At 37.6% G+C, this 12,828-nt stretch overlaps 2 protein-coding genes across 9 annotated transcripts in view; one reads left to right on the forward strand and one right to left on the reverse strand.

The window, feature by feature from the left end:
• Amelx (amelogenin X-linked) overlaps nucleotides 1–6,509 on the reverse strand; it is an 81,276-nt gene extending 74,767 nt beyond the window's left edge. Inside the window, exons 1-5 of the mRNA XM_070038845.1 lie at nucleotides 6,456–6,509; nucleotides 5,192–5,257; nucleotides 3,250–3,297; nucleotides 1,801–1,845; nucleotides 1,091–1,528 (exon numbers count right to left, since the gene is read on the reverse strand). Of these exons, the coding sequence (XP_069894946.1) occupies nucleotides 1,091–1,528; nucleotides 1,801–1,845; nucleotides 3,250–3,297; nucleotides 5,192–5,245 (585 nt within the window). The 5' untranslated portion in view covers nucleotides 5,246–5,257; nucleotides 6,456–6,509. The remainder of the gene's footprint in view (nucleotides 1–1,090; nucleotides 1,529–1,800; nucleotides 1,846–3,249; nucleotides 3,298–5,191; nucleotides 5,258–6,455) is intronic.
• Nucleotides 1–12,828, forward strand: part of Arhgap6 (Rho GTPase activating protein 6) — a 434,648-nt gene that overhangs the window by 310,746 nt on the left and 111,074 nt on the right. The window lies entirely within an intron of this gene.

Raw genomic sequence — 12,828 nt, forward strand, 5'->3', positions numbered from 1 at the left:
CTGGTTGTCCTCAAATATTACATCCCTACCTATAGGACACATACAGCCTATTACCTGATAATACCAAAAGAAATGAAACTTTTCATCAGGTATTTCATACCTGCTAAGCTCTGACTTCATGATCTTATTTTGTGTTTTATAAAATAGCTCTGATAGTTTACCATTTATACTCTAATTTTAAACAGGAGGACACTAAATTTTCAAAAAGTAAACTACTTTCTCAATGTCATCTTTTTATCATCAGCTTTAGCAAACAAGGTATGAGCACATTTTCAAGTTTATGATGCTGAGTATTAATAAATATATAAATAAGTATATGTTCTATATAAACAGTAAAAACATACTTTACACTAGAATAATCAGTGATAGAAACCAGATTATTTGATCCAGTCCATTTTCAAAAATTGTATCTTCTACCTACATGTGCTCATAATTATGAAGACATATATTATAATCTGATTTAGTTACTTTCCCCATTTTAAAGAGGGAAAACATCTGTAAATTTGAATTCACTTATAAAGTACAGTCTCCTGGCAAAACCAGGACCAGATCCCAGATACACTGGCTCCCCATGCAGATCATTTCTGCTTTGTTCTCTTTGCTTCTCAGTAGCATTTACAATAGTAATGGCATTTATCAATTTAGATTACATGTGGATACATAGAAATAGATTGAATGCTAAATTGTGGCAGCTTTTTGCTACAAACTGTTCTCTACAGAGTTATGATTCTTAGAGGGAAATCTGATAGTCAATTCAAGGTAATTAAACCTTTGAAATAAAAAAAACCCTGTGCTTCCCACTTGTTCCTTTTAAAATTAATGTATTTCAGTAAAAGCTATTCTGGTTGGGCTTCAATAATCATAGCATTTAAAGTCACCCTAAAATCTGTGGTCTTAATTACCAAGCCATGGAAGCAAATGCATTTGTAATACAAAGCTCCACCACATGCTTGGACTAATAGCATCATGGGCCTGTGGTTAGCACATCAGTAGGAACTACATGAGTTGTCTGAGAATTGACGACTGCTGGGCCCATGGTACAGGCCCATTTCCCAAGGTTTGTCTTTTAGTGGCTTGGAGGTATACTCACCACTTCTTCCCGCTTGGTCTTGTCTGTAGCTGGCCAAGCTTCCAGAGGCAGATCAGGAAGGATGGGGGGCAGGGGCTGCATGGGGAACATCGGAGGCAGAGGTGGCTGTGGCGCCAGGGGCTGCATGGGGTGCAGAGGCTGCTGGGACTGGATGGGCTGGTGAGCCTGGGGCTGAACGGGCTGGGGCTGGTAGGGCTGCTGGAAGGGCTGCTGGGCGGATGGAGGGAGGTTTGGCTGGTGGTGTTGGGTTGGAGTCATGGAGTGGTGGCCAGGAACTGGCATCATTGGCTGCTGGGGGACCACGGGCTGTTGAGCTGGCACCGCGGGGAGGTGGTGATGAGGCTGAAGGGTGTGACTTGGGGGATGCTGTTGAGACAGCACGGGGATGATTTGGTGGTGCAGCCATCCACCCATGGGTTCGTAACCATAGGAAGGATACTGGTGAGAAACAGAGAGTCAGGTTTACCATTGGCTCAGTTGACTTCCAACTGGAGAAGTAGCAGTGTTTGTCATTTATGACCATATGAATATTTTAGTCATTTTTTTCTCCTTTGCAGGAATTTCTAACAGTGTACACAGATATCTTTTTACTAACTAAAATCCCCAATAGTGTCTGTCAGTGGAGTAGATATGCTATTTCACTATTTAATAAGGGAAATAAAATGCATACCGAATATCTTAAGGGGGTAAAGAAGAAAACATCTACATACCGGCTGCCTTATCATGCTTTGATACCACTTCAAAGGGGTAAGCACCTTAAGAGAAAGAGACATTAGGATGCGTTTGATTTAATTTAGCTTCATATAAACTAAATACTAAACTCACTAATGCAGTATGAAATATAGACTCACTAATGCAGTCCTGTCAGTATTGATAGCCTGAGAATGTGACTTCTACAAAAGAAAGAAGAAGGTAAACAGTCGTTTGGTGCTTCTTCTGTGTCAGGTGCCATGTTACATCCATCACACACATGTTTGGTTTTTTTCCACCAGCTCCGAGGCAAGTACCATCATCATCACATTTATAGACAAGGTCATAAAGACTTACAGAAGGTCATTAATTGGATTCAAGTTACAAAAATGGTAATAATGTTCCATTCCACAGATCCTGCTCTCCAATGCAAGAGCAAAACAAACAAGCAAGACTTATGACATACTCATGTGATGTAATATTCATGTATTTTGTTTAAATCTCATGTCGCCATGGAGAAAAGGAGTCAGGAACACTGCCCCTCCTTCTTCAGGCACATATTTTCATCCTCGAGTAGGTCAACTGTTTAAAGGTTTAACAAAAAGCTTGCCTCAATTTCTTAACTAACATTTTTCTTCGGCTTGTCTGCACAGAGAGGCTCACAGATTGTTACCTGAGCCTGTGGGAACAATACATTTCATCCCTCTCTGAACACTATGTACTTATTTAACCTCAGGTTATAGGCCTCCTTCCCACCAGTACAGCATTTTATTAGTGCAACAAAAAAGTGAGTAACCTTGCTCAAGTTAAACATGACACCGCACTTTTTGTGTCTATTAACTCTATTACTCTCCAAATATCACTTTGTTTTTGAATGTGATTATACTTCTTTCCCTTCTCCATCAGAGGAAAACAAAGTCTCCAGAGAGAGAAAACAGTTTTCCCAAGGTCCTATAAGTTGGTCTGGGGTTGAGGAATACCTCAAACCTGATTTCCAGAACTCAAGCTTGCCACCGCTCTGCAGTCTCTCATAGACCATTTGTCACTAACTTTTCAGCAAAGCTGAAGAAGGACACACATAGAGTATTAGCATCTTAGAATCAAGAATATTCCAGCTAGAAGGAATCTTAACATCTTAACTAGGCTAGGATTATAGCAAGGCTATTCAAGCCAAGTTCACTTTCTCCCCCTACCATAGAGCCTCCCCTGAATGGTAGTTCATGGTAGATAAATTTGTAGTCATATTTAGGAGTAGAGACTGAGTCAGAGTGGCCAGGAAGGAGGGTTCCAGGACAATTCAGCCTTGAGGCCATATGCCAGGGATTAAATTAGGAAGCTAGTGGTGGGCACTGAGAAAATGTGACCATTTGAGAAACATTTTGAATGAGAACTCAACACAACTACTCTTTAAAGTGCTCAGGGCATTTTTAACTCAAACAATGGTCAAAATTAGTAAATAGAAAAGTTACCTCATAGCTGAAGTTGATATAACCAGGGTGCCCAGGATGAGGTGGTAGCTTTTATAGAAAAGAGGAAAGGAAAATATGAGAAAGGGAGGGAGAAAAGAAGATGGAGAAAGAGAAAAAAGAGAGGAAGAGAAAGGAAGAGATTAAGTCAATATGCAATTGTTCACATTAAGGGAGAGTAAAACTACTTTTTTTAAAAAAAATCTATATAGTGCAGAATATATTTGAGATCTACTTCTTATTTGAATGCTTTGTGGAAGAAGCCTTCTTATTTTAAAGAGGCCCCAAAGCTAAATGAATTGCCCAGGAGTTATAGTTTCTTAATGGGAGACCTAGAAACAGAAACAAGCATATATTTATTCTCCAGTGATCTACAGACAAGCCCATGTACCCCATGTTGACAAGGACTTCTACCCTATTCCTCCCTCCCCCCACCACCACCCAGTCTGCTTTTTGGTGAAATTCTACCAGGTTGGGAGAGAGGTATGTTTCTATCACCCAACTAAAAATACCAACAAGGAAAGAACTGTTTTACAAAGAATCCCTTGTAAATCAGCTGGTTGTATGCTTCAATATCAAAGGGATTCCTCATTATTACCATGCAAAGTAAATAAATAAATGACACATCAACACTAACAAAAGGAAGAGTTAGATGGGAAATATTGGCAAATATGACAACAAGAAAGGTACAGCAAAATGGAAACATCCTAAATCCCTCCCTTCAACAATCAAAGTCCATTTATGAAATCTAAGGCCAACCTAATGTATTATGCTTGTCAACAGTCTGTGGAAGAAAATGTAAACATTCACAACAAAAAGCAACCTAACTATCTCAACCAGGACTGTCCGTGTTTTCCACAATTGACCGATGTCTGCTTTGTGGAATTCTGAGTGACTCTGAGATGCAGGAGATGAAGCAGACAGAGCAGCACGCAGAAAAATCTCCCTCTATTCTATCCTTTAACAATGCTTGTATTTTATGAGGATTTACTCATTCTTACTTGAGTGTTAATTATTTTAGTCAGGTAATACCATTCCTGTGCTATCTAGATCCAAGCCCTCTGAGAGTAGGGGTGTTAGATTGAGGAGTGGAAAAAATAGCTGAATTTGTAACGCAGGGGTCCCTCCTGGGACTAGGAATTACCACAATGCAGGGTTTCAGGAAGGCAGAGCACAGAATCTTGGTCTTATGGGTGACAGAGGAAGAGAAGAGGCAGGTGCGCAAGCTTACTGGCTTCTGGTTGTATCAACTGCTCTTTATGGCACTGAAAAGCATTGGCAGCATGTGACCTTAGCTCTCTGTTCCATGTACCAGTGTCTAGAGAGTAGGTCAGACTTCCTAGTCTTTGGTACATTTGAATGTAAAATACATTGATAAACATTTGGTATAAGGCAGGATTCCAAGCAGCTACACTAAAATCTTAGCAGATGCACCAAATGGTTGGGAACTCTGAGAACCAAAGGATTCAGGAAGGGAAGTCCTAATGTAGAAATCTTACCTCCTGAAGGGAAATAGCAGTGGTATTCCAAGGACAAGAAGCGATTTGGAAACTTGAGAGAAATTGGGCTTGAGAATTATTTTTGGTAGGATTTGCCTAAGGCTACCTAGACACTTGTTCTGAAAACCTTTCATAGATCCCTTCAGAAGAGGTGGGAAGTATATTTATAAGCTAATTGCTTTAGCAGAATCGCTTTGTTACCCTTGTACTTGTTCAAGTGCAGAGTACTGGGCCCCACCCCCATTGTACTGAATGAGAATCTCTGTTGGGGACATTGAGAGTCTGCCTTGTTTCTTTTAAGCTCTTGGGTTTCTTTAAAACAGAGATCTGAGTATATGTGATCTTCACTGTTTTGAACACTGAAATTTGCCAACTATGTGGCAGATTTCATTTCCATGCATGTGAAATTAGACATAGATTTTAGTGACAAGAGCTTTTCTACTCACGGGCATAGCAAAAGCTGCTCCCAAGAGGCAGGCAAACAAAATCCAGGTCCCCATTTCTGGATGGTTCTGAAATGTAAGTCAACATTGGGTTTTCTTATCACTTCTTAAAAATACATAAAGTTAATGTGCCATACAATATAGATCATCTACACTAGCATGCTACTAGTAAAGAAGTTGGGTTCATTCTTTGTGAAATGACCTCTTTGACAAGCGATTCCTAGTTCTTAGCCCATACCATAGAATACAGTCACAGTAGTGATAAAGATGATTTTAAATTAGGCTGAAAACTAAACAAGTCACAGGGCCATGAATAATGTATGATTACATGATCCTGCATACTATTTCCCTGAGCCTATACAGGCTGCGGAGTCATATAAACTAAATTATAACTCATGATTAAAATAATATAGTTAATTCTAAAAGTTGGGAAAATCATCAAAATGCATAATATTTTATACTCTTATTGCAGGAAGATACATAAATCTACTTATACAACTCACCTGAACATTATTAATGCCCAAAGTAAAGACTAACGGTTTGAGAGAAGATATGTCATTTATGAAAACCATCAAGAAGAGACTAAGATTTAGTTCTATATATTCCTATCTATACAGCTTTCTACACTTTTGAATGCCAGATATGCAGCAAAAGATGTAGTTGAACCAAAGGAAGAGGACAATGTTAATATGCTCTAATGATTCCATCTTTAATCCATGGTATCTTCTTTTTGTTTGACACTGCACTGTAAGTATTGAAATAAGGCCTTTGGGACATGAAGTGGAAAGGCCATCTTAAAATATGAAGGGACTGATTTTGAATTTGTATAGAAAGTAGATATTATGTCTGATGATGTCAGTTTTCTGACTCTACCCCTGTTTATTTTTATATTAATAAGAGAAAAACATATTGTACTTGGTTCCATTTGATGTAATTAATTTTTTTCAAAGAAATGGATCACAGCCTGTAAAAGCATTATTTTTATCTTAATTCATAAGCAAGCAAAAAAATATTTTTCTGTGAAATTTGTCATCCAAAGAGCTTTTGAGCTTCTGGAAGTAAACTTTCACCAAGACTTTACTGCATTCAAAATTAAATAATGCATTTGTATACTCATAATTTAATTATGAGCCAACTGAAGAAGTAACTATGTTCATGACCTAAAGTATTAGAAATGCAAGATACACTTGTAACTAAGATTTAAACATGCAATGCAGAGAAAGAAGCAAGCATAACATAAAGGATACCATGAATCAGATCCACATACCTTTGAATGTATTCTGAGTGAATCTCTCTGATACTCAGGGATGCTTGATCCGATGGTTTGCATCCAACTGCAAGCCCAATTTATATCGTTCATGGCATCTAGAACAACCAATCAGGTTACTGGAGGGAAAAAAATGTGTTGAGTATAACTAAAAATCCCTGTATCATGATTTTTTAGATGCTGTGATCAACCTTAAGGGTGTATGTTGTGATTACTGTATATAGAGTCTTTCATTACAGGCAATAACAGGTTTCGTTGGAAAAAAAATCCATCAGACTGTTTTGAAGTCAGCAAATCGCTTGACTAAATGTGCTGATGTATTCATATTTATTTTTAAGAAGCAGTATGCCATTGTCTATTTCACAGTTTGAGCAAACAACATTGTCCCCCACCCCCCACCCCCCAAAAATTGAGTTTCTCTAGTACTCAAAATGGCCACTAGGGATCTCCAGTCTTTTGACATCAGGATACATGAATTCAACCTTCTGTTCTGGTAAAAAGTAAAAACTTCCCCCAGTATGCTTCTATGGGATCATAAGTTCGTGATCCTCAGTGCTCTTTCTCTGCTTCTATTGAAGGTATTTTCTCTTTCTCTTATGGTTCTTCCTGTATTACCACTCTGATGTTCACCAAAGAGAGGACAGAGGCCTTTTTTCTTAGCAGCATCCTGAAACCCATCCATCTTCCAGGCAACCAGGGCTTTAAGGTTATTACAGTAACAAAACTTATAGTGATGATTTGAAAGACAAGGCAAGGGACATAGAACATATCAGACAGTACAACTGAAAGTGTATATGGATCCTTACAGACAAATATATCACAAATATATGATGTTGCCATAGCTCCCCTATTCCAACAGAGCACCTAGGCCTCTGAGCCTACGCCAGTCCCACTTTCTCATATTGGCAAACACAAATTCCTCTCCCTTTCTTTTCCAGAGCCTATTAACTGTCTCTTTGGTTGCATTGTTGTTGTATGTTAGCACCTTTTCTTTTGCTTAAGCAACATCAACCAAATTCATTCTCCATCTAAGAGACCTCTATTTTAGCTCTTAAATTCAGACATATTTTACCTCTCCAGTTCAATGAAAAAAATGTACATTTATCCTTTAATCTAGAATGTGATCAGTAGAAAAGAAAATCTGTAAGTAGCAATGGGAAGTATCAGGAAGTAAGTTGTCCACAAATATTAAAATCACTGACGTGAATGCTAAATGTATACCCAGACACAATTGGTGTTATAGCTGGATTTCTTTCATATTTAAGCAGCATTTATAAAGTTTGGACATATGTATATAATTTTTCTATGGATTCTCCACATTGAATAAAATTCAAGGAGAATCTGTTCAGGAAAGTGTGTAATATGTGGAATTGAGAAGAGGTAAAACTTCTATTTGCTTGGGTCCTGACCCCTGCTTCAACAAGAGTTGAGGGAACATAAGTTACTTAGCTAGTCTGAGCTTCAGTTCCCCACCTATACGTGGAGGTAATAGTAGAACTACCTGAAGGGTTCAGCGTGAAGACAAAACAAGTGATATCTCTGAGGAACGTGGGACTTAACTTTTGCCTGCCCCGCTCCTGTCACTTGGCAAATGGTAAATGCTCCCACAATGCTAAGAACTGAGATCTAAGATGACCAACTTCCATAACTAGGCATAGAAACAGTGTCCGTTAACAGATGAATGGATTAAAAAGGTGGCAAATGTACACAATGGAGAATTATTCAGTCATAAAGATGAATGTAATTCTGTCATTTGTAGCAAAATGGATGGAAGTCATGGACTTGTGGTAAGTAAAATAATTTACACTCAGAAAAACAAATGTCCCACATTCTCTCTCACATGTAGATGCTTAAGAACAATCCCATTTGAATGTAGAATAGTGATTACTGGAGTCTGAAAAGGGTGGAAGGGAGGAATAAGAGGAGACTGGGTAACACATACCAAAATAGATTTAAATAGGGGCTCAAATGCTGGTGTTTTACAACATAGTGTGATTATTATAGTTCATATTAACTGAATTCTTTATTAAGATCTAGAAGAGGGGAGCACAAAGGCCACAGCCGTGACAATAAGAAGGAAATGCTAGCTCTCCTCACTTGATCTGTGTGTAATATATTTTTACTGTTCTTTTATTTTTTCCATGGTACAAAGATTTGAACTTAGAGCTTCACACTTGCTAAGCTGGTGACCAACCATTGAACCGTGCCTGCAGCTGAATGTATGCTGTATCCTTATGTTGAAATATCATGTTCTACCCTAATAATAGGTACAATAGTACATGTTAGGCAAAAAAAAGATTAAAATTAATGTTTTAGTGCCAAAATTAACCTTTCCACTGATTTTTTCCTGTGACTAACTAATGTATTAACTGACTTTATAAAAGCAAACTGAATTTACTGGATCAAGTACTTATGTTATACAGAGGCTATAACATTTCTAACATTGTCTGTATAATTGTCAAGACTTTTTAAGTTAACTATTTTTCTCTTCTTTTTAAATCACAACTTAAAACAAAATTTTAAGCACAAAGTATTTTTTGGTTTCTTTTTTTTTTTCTGCTTATGTGGTGCTGAGGAATCGAACCCAGGGCCTCATGCATGCAAGGCAAGTGCTCTACCACTGAGCCACCTTCCCAGCCCCAAAGTATTTTTTATATGGTTAAATCTCTGGGATAAATGTAATGGCTCCAAAATGTCTTTAATTATTTATGCATCTGTTTGAAAATTCCATGTGTTAGATACCTATGAATCCCAGACTATTCATATTATTACAACGGGGGACAAATGGTATGTGTATCTCTTACTGCTTCTAAAAGCTATCCTCCAAAATGATAAGTAAATAAACACCCTTTTGAATTATAATTGAGTTCCTAGGCCAAAGTTTTGTAGCTGTTATCTTTGTATTGATTTGCAGTCCATCACATTGGTCTGTTCCCAGGATGCTTAGGCTAGCGACTTCTCCCCTTCCAATTTGTTGTTTTTAATACTGAGAAACCATAGGCCCAAGCTTGTTAGAAGGATGTATCAACTTAAAGTAGAAGAATGCTCTAAGTCACTGCGGCCTGTTCCCAGGGGCTCACCCGTGAGAAAAGCACAAGACATTCAGTTTTGTAGCATTGGATTTTAACTTCTGGGAGAATATTTTTTTTTGGTTTTGGCTATGTTCCCTGGCTTGCTTCCTAGATATCAGCAGCTTTTGGAGTAGCAAAGTAAGATGTCAGATACTAAGAGTTCTAAAGTCTTACCAGTTGTAGGAGCTCAACTCTTGAGACTTCCATTAAAGCCTGCTCAGAATTTATCCAATATTCTGGAACAATTTCAGGAGTAAATATTCTTGAGTAAGTGGAGCCAAAGTCACTTTTGTGTTTCTTCTATAGATACTTATTCAAAGGAAAATGTCATTCTCTAGCTGCTTTTGGGGGGAATTTTGGCACTTCATCACTAATGGGTTCTGATAAACATTTGGATCTTGGCCACATGACAAGCCTTAGAAGTCAGATTTCATGTCTTTTTTTTTCAGCCTGCTGTGGCTTTAAAAAAAATATTGTCAAGGTGATGTACAGAGTGGTTACAGTTACCTAAGTAAGGTAGTGAGTACATTTCTTGTCGAACTTGTTACCCCCTCCCTCATCTTTCTCCCTCTTTCCCATCCCCCACCCAAGTTGTACAGATCATTTCTAACATATTGCCTTGTGAGTACCATGGTTGCATTGGCTTCCCCTTTGTCCTTTGTCTCACCATTAGATTTCATGTCTTATATAGTCTGTATTAGATAACTAATTGCTGAAAATTAGGAAAATTGGCCGTGTCATTGTGAAAATATAGAAAATTATCCTCATTAGCAAATCTAGCATAATTGGGATGGGCTCATAGCTAATAACTAAAAGGAATAGGAAAATGTTCCTTTGCTCTCTTTCCCACTTCTCTCCATTTAGGCAGATAATTACCAAAACAACTGCAGTTATCTAAAGGATTCATTTCTGAAATATCCTGGGTAGCCAAGATTTTATAACTTTTTAATAATCCACAAATCCAATCAATAGAGGGGGAAAGTACAAGAAACTTGGGACATAATAGTTCTCACTTCTGCTATGAGAGTATTGATTCAGTGATAGTGTCATAGATCCTGGGTTTAGTTAATGTTCCTTCTTGCGGGGAATATTTTAAAAAGTGAGAAGGCCTTTTTAGATCATAAGTAGATAATATCTTAATAATATAAGCATTCACAGGAAGAATTCGTACAGCTTGTAATTTGAAAGGTCTGTAGGCATCTGTTAAATATCTGGTAGTGCAACTTTCAATAAGAGAAATTATATGCAGATGCACTGTGTGTTGTTTGGGTTATAATTAACTGGTAACTGTCGGGAGTGAAATGTTACATCTGTGTTAACAGAGGTAACACAGTAATGTTTGTTTTTATATTACTATGTTAAGCACTTTTATTTCTGTTTATTGGACAAAATACACCAAAGTAAGTTGTACTTTCCTACTAGGGCTCAACACACATACACAGACCTGTAGATTTTTAAAGAAAGGCAATATGCCAAGGTAGAGAAAACTTGATCTCTGTCAGAGGACAGGCTAAGTCAGAATGGTGGTTAGGCCTTTAGCCCAGAATGCCTGATCTTAGCTAATATATTTGACTCTTGTGCATAAGAAATCCACAGTAGAGACACACTATTAATGCTATCTAGCATTTATATTTATGTTATGCTTATTGTTTTTCAAATAGGTTCTTGCATTTTTTTTTACCATGGCTGGACTGGACTATGATCCTTCTATTTATGCCTCCTACTTGGTGAGGACAAGAGGTATATGCCCACCTTATTGATTGAGACGAGGCCTCACTGAACTAGAAATCCACATTTCCCAATCTGTGCCTTCTAGTAGTTGGGATTATAGGTATATACCACCATACCTGGCTCAGTATGTGTTTTCACTCTTAAATATTATTTCTAATATTAACAGCGACAATATGAGTAGTTTCTAAAGGAGGAAATTGCTCACCAGACAAACAGTTGTAATATATTTGATTTATGGGATTTTCTTCTATTGTTCCTGGAAAGACAAATCCTATATTGTCTCACACTTAAGTTTCATACATTTCATCTTCATCTCTTGAGGAACTGCCTACAAGAGCATGAATGTAAAATATCAGAATACTATTTTCAAATGATCTTGTCACACAGCACTTCTCGCTGTATGATCATTGCAGCTATTATTTCTCTTAAGGGCCCTCTGACATGGACACAAGCCCAAGTGTGGTTCCAACTGGTAATCTCTTCAACACTTCCTTAAAATATAGAAATTTCAGTGATAGCAGTTAAGCACTATATCCAAATCTCTATTTTAAAAATTAAAATAGTATGTCTACTTGAAGTATTAACTAAATCCAAAATTCATATAATCCTGTGAGTTGAAATAAATCAGGGACAAGACCAGAAATTAGTCCTACTAATATGTTTTGTGTTATAGGGAAGTACTACTTGGAAGAAATTAAGTAGAGACAAGACCCTTTTTGAGAATTCTTTGGGGTACATATAAGTTAGTCTGATAACTGTTTTTCCCCTGTAGTATAATGCAAAGGAAAGCTTAGAATGACAAGATGATCATTATTTCTGTGCCACTACTGGGGCTTGAACTCAGAGGATGAGTGCTATCCCTTAGCATTTTTGCTGAAGGCTGATGCTCTACCACTTGAGCCACATCACTGCTTCTGGTTCTCTGGTGGTTCCAAGGAAATAAAAGTGTCCCGGACTGGCCTGCCAAGGCTGGCTTCACTGGGATAACAGGCACCTGGTAGTGTTCCCTTCTCCTCCCCAAATTAGAAAAATGTATAGACAAGATTCAGGGCACTGGAATCAAATACACTGAAAACAGGGGTTATACTATGGGGGCGGAACATATCAAAGAAACAAAAAAAATCACATAGTACATTATAACCGTATAAGATGATGTTAAATGGTTTTTTCCTTGCTTGCTATTGTTTTTAATGTATTTATAATGTACATCTACAGAATTCTTAACTCAGTAAAATAAAATACTTATCAAGTATCTGTGATGCCCAAGGCCTTAGAAACATGGCTAGATATATAGATATATGGCTTGATATCTATACTATAAATTAATATTCTGCCACACAAAGGAATGAAGTAATAATACATGCTGAGACACAGAAGACCCTTGAAAACTGCACTAAGTAAAAGAAAGCAAGCATCGATGAACATGTATCATTCTGCTTATGGAATGTACTCAGAATAGCAAGTCCATAAGAAAAATATATGTATTATTCCTAGTGGCTACAGAAGGGTTGAATAAGGGAGTGACTAAAGGGCATGGAGTTTCTTTTGGGGAACCACAGATGATTTTCTAG

Source organism: Dipodomys merriami, unplaced genomic scaffold (assembly GCF_024711535.1).
Source record: "Dipodomys merriami isolate MVZ:Mamm:240054 unplaced genomic scaffold, mDipMer1.0.p SCAF_3, whole genome shotgun sequence".
Lineage (NCBI taxonomy): Eukaryota > Metazoa > Chordata > Mammalia > Rodentia > Heteromyidae > Dipodomys > Dipodomys merriami.